At 55.7% G+C, this 2,789-nt stretch overlaps 2 protein-coding genes across 2 annotated transcripts; one reads left to right on the top strand and one right to left on the bottom strand.

Moving 5' to 3' along the window:
- Positions 1-517: 517 nt before the first annotated feature.
- Positions 518-1,360, bottom strand: IUM83_09606 (Thymidine kinase; the record flags this gene model as incomplete). Its single annotated transcript, XM_067934057.1, has 5 exons — positions 518-577; positions 658-783; positions 846-926; positions 995-1,118; positions 1,206-1,360. The coding sequence occupies 5 exons, from the start codon at positions 1,358-1,360 to the stop codon at positions 518-520; spliced, it is 546 nt and encodes a 181-aa protein (XP_067796872.1).
- Positions 1,361-1,583: 223 nt separating this feature from the next.
- IUM83_09605 (MYND finger domain-containing protein) lies at positions 1,584-2,443 on the top strand (the record flags this gene model as incomplete). The annotated part of the gene is made up of 2 exons (XM_067934056.1): positions 1,584-2,055; positions 2,133-2,443. The coding sequence occupies 2 exons, from the start codon at positions 1,584-1,586 to the stop codon at positions 2,441-2,443; spliced, it is 783 nt and encodes a 260-aa protein (XP_067796958.1).
- Between the last annotated feature and the right edge of the window lie 346 nt (positions 2,444-2,789).

The raw sequence follows: 2,789 nt of genomic DNA, 5'->3' as shown, positions 1-2,789 counted from the left end.
CCGGAGAAGCGCCTCAAGATTTCAACGGTGGTTGACGAGCTTGCAAGGCTGTCGAAAACTGTCACGTATGATAATCCAACAATCTCACTAGTCCAGACAACAGTACGTCTCAAGTCGGTTCCAGAAGTCATTTCGGCAGCATGCGCGTTGCTGGAGCGACTAAGGAAAGGTGATCAGGGCGGCTCGATTCAACACGAGACACTTTACTGTCTGTATGAATCGCTGTGGGCCGAGGTCAAGCAGGTCCACAGTCGTGTCGACCGCCGCATTAACTCGAAGGGCCTCCTGGATTTCTTCTCACTGGCTGCTGATGCAGATGAAAGCACAAAAAAGTTGGAGACTATGACTAATAATCTGTTATCGTTGACTGTGCTGTGAATTTCGAGTGAACAATGACTAGCGTATTTTGCAGTCAAGCGACTGGTGTGTATTGTTTGGATGCTGTCACTCTAAGCAGACGCATTCTTGTCCACGGGTACATGCATATGCAGGGCGTCTATAGAATACTGGTGGACACTTAATCCAGGTTGAAGCACTGGCGACAGCGCGGCTGGTACATTTCGATGCCGCCGATGAGCTACACAACCAATCAAAGCAACAATGACGTGAATGCAACCACAACGAAGAAATCAGTCACTTCCGAGTTGTGCAACGCACCTCGAGCGTTTTGTCGGCTACAAGGCGGCGTGTGAATGCTGCGTCTTGGCCGCACGACGAGCAGATCGCGTTGAGTTTGATCACCTGTTCCGCCGTCGGGATCAGCTCCACCACGTTGTCGAACGCCTGCATTCCACCCAGCCTGATCAGCACTCTACCTCGCACAACCACCCATCGCCCCCACTCACCTTCCGCTCGAACGTCGCGTCCAGCGCGGCCACGACCACCACCTTGCCCCTGTTCGCCGCGTCCTGGCAGAACTCGACCAACTGTATCACCCAAGTACAGCATGTCAGCGACCCAGATCATTTCCGGCCCGAAAGACCCAACTCCTTACGTCCGGGTAGAACTGTCCCTCGTCGATGCCAATGACGTCGTACTCGTCCAGGAACGGCCGCACCTCCGCCAGCGTCTGCACGGGCATGGCCTCCACGAACACCTTGTCGTGGGTCGACAGCATCCTGTCAACAGCAGCAGCAGATTAGTTAATCAAGTCTCGGTTGACGGTGAGCCGAGATATCCCACTGCTATCGGGACTGTGGACGTACTCCTCCGAGTGGCGCGTGTCGAAGAGGTACTTGACCACGAGACACTCGAGCTTGGCGTGCTGGTAGCGGTGGATGCGGCGGATGAGCTCCGTGCTCTTGCCGCTGAACATGGGCCCGATGATGAGTTGCAGGCAGCCCTCGATCTTCATCTTCATCCTCTCAATCTCCGTCCCTCTTGGCGGCAAAAAGCGCGAGTGCTCGACAGCAGGCAACTAGTTAGTATGCGATGAAAAAACGTCAGCATCATCGGGTTTCAGAGGTCTGGACAGACAACTCTATCCCCTCACAGTATTTTAATACGAGACGCTTGAAGCAGGACGCAAGATATCAGTTCTCGGAGTTCATCCTTCGGGTGTAGCCATTTCAGAGACGACGACGATGGTTGGCGAAGAGGAGGCGAAGCGGAAGAGCTTCTTCGTGGTGTACGTGCCCGCGGATGAGCGCCAGGAGCTGGAGGAGTGGGCGGTGGCGCTGCCGCAGGACAAGGAGGCGCAGCTGGGCTGCCTGACGGAGCGGCTTCGCGCGCACTTCAAGGCGGGCGCCACGGGCGCGTCCGAGCGGCAGCAGCAGGAGACGTTCAAGCAGCAACTGCTGGCGCAGCTGCCCCAGGGCGCCTCCATGACGGACGAGATGCTGCAGATGATGCTGCAGATGGACAGCCTCGTGGACTCGATCCCGCTCGTGCTCAACTCGCGCGACGCGCGGCACGTGGGCGTCAACATGTACGTGGACGACAAGGGCACGGCCAAGGCGCTGCCCACGAACGTCCGCGCCTCGGCCATCGCCCAGGCCTGCGGCAAGATGCTGGAGGTCAAGGGCGACGCGTTCATCGGCCGCGTGTTCGACAACGGTGAGTCGGGGAGTAGAGGAGGGAGATATCTCTGTAGTCGTGATCTGAAAAGTTTTTTACTTATTTTTTTTCCGTAGACGACGACTTTGTGCGTATGGACTTCCGTCTGAGCGAAGTGTCGGGTGATGCTCCGTGGGTGAAGCAGGGCAAGCAGCAGGCTGAAGCTGCGGCGGCAGGAAATGGAGGTGCGGCTGCAGGCGCTGCGCTGGCCAGGGCGAAGGCTCCTGCGAAGATGATGCTGCCTGGATCGATCCAGCGCATTTGCGGCGCGGACCGCTGCTCGAAGAACGGCACGCTGCGCTGCTCGAGGTGCAAGGCCCAGTTCTACTGCAGTCCGGAGTGCCAGAAGGCGGACTGGAAACTGCATAAGGTCGGGTGCAAAAAGTAAGCGGTTAGATGCAAATAACAAGAGGGGTGGCTATCATAGCGTCTGTTGGCTTTCTTGTGGTAGTGAAGTACTACGTAGTAGTTGACAGCATATGAGTCCAGACATCAGATTCTCCACTAATATGCTCGATTTCGTATCGGTACCCCTTCAGTTTGGTGGACCATCGTAGTAGCTTGTCCCGCGTGTGGTTTTTAATCTATTTACCTGGTGCGAAAATATATACCAGATTACGGTGACCGCAGAACAGCATAAAGCCACTGGGTCGTAGGAGCAGGTAGCTCAATTTATCACAAGCACAAACTATAGGGTACGCTTCTTTTCTGATGATTCTTCAATTACACTGAAC

This window comes from Phytophthora cinnamomi (assembly GCF_018691715.1).
Source record: "Phytophthora cinnamomi strain GKB4 chromosome Unknown Contig15, whole genome shotgun sequence".
Lineage (NCBI taxonomy): Eukaryota > Oomycota > Peronosporomycetes > Peronosporales > Peronosporaceae > Phytophthora > Phytophthora cinnamomi.
The sequence above is the reverse complement of the archived record's forward strand: the minus strand, read 5'-3'. Positions and strand labels throughout refer to the sequence as shown.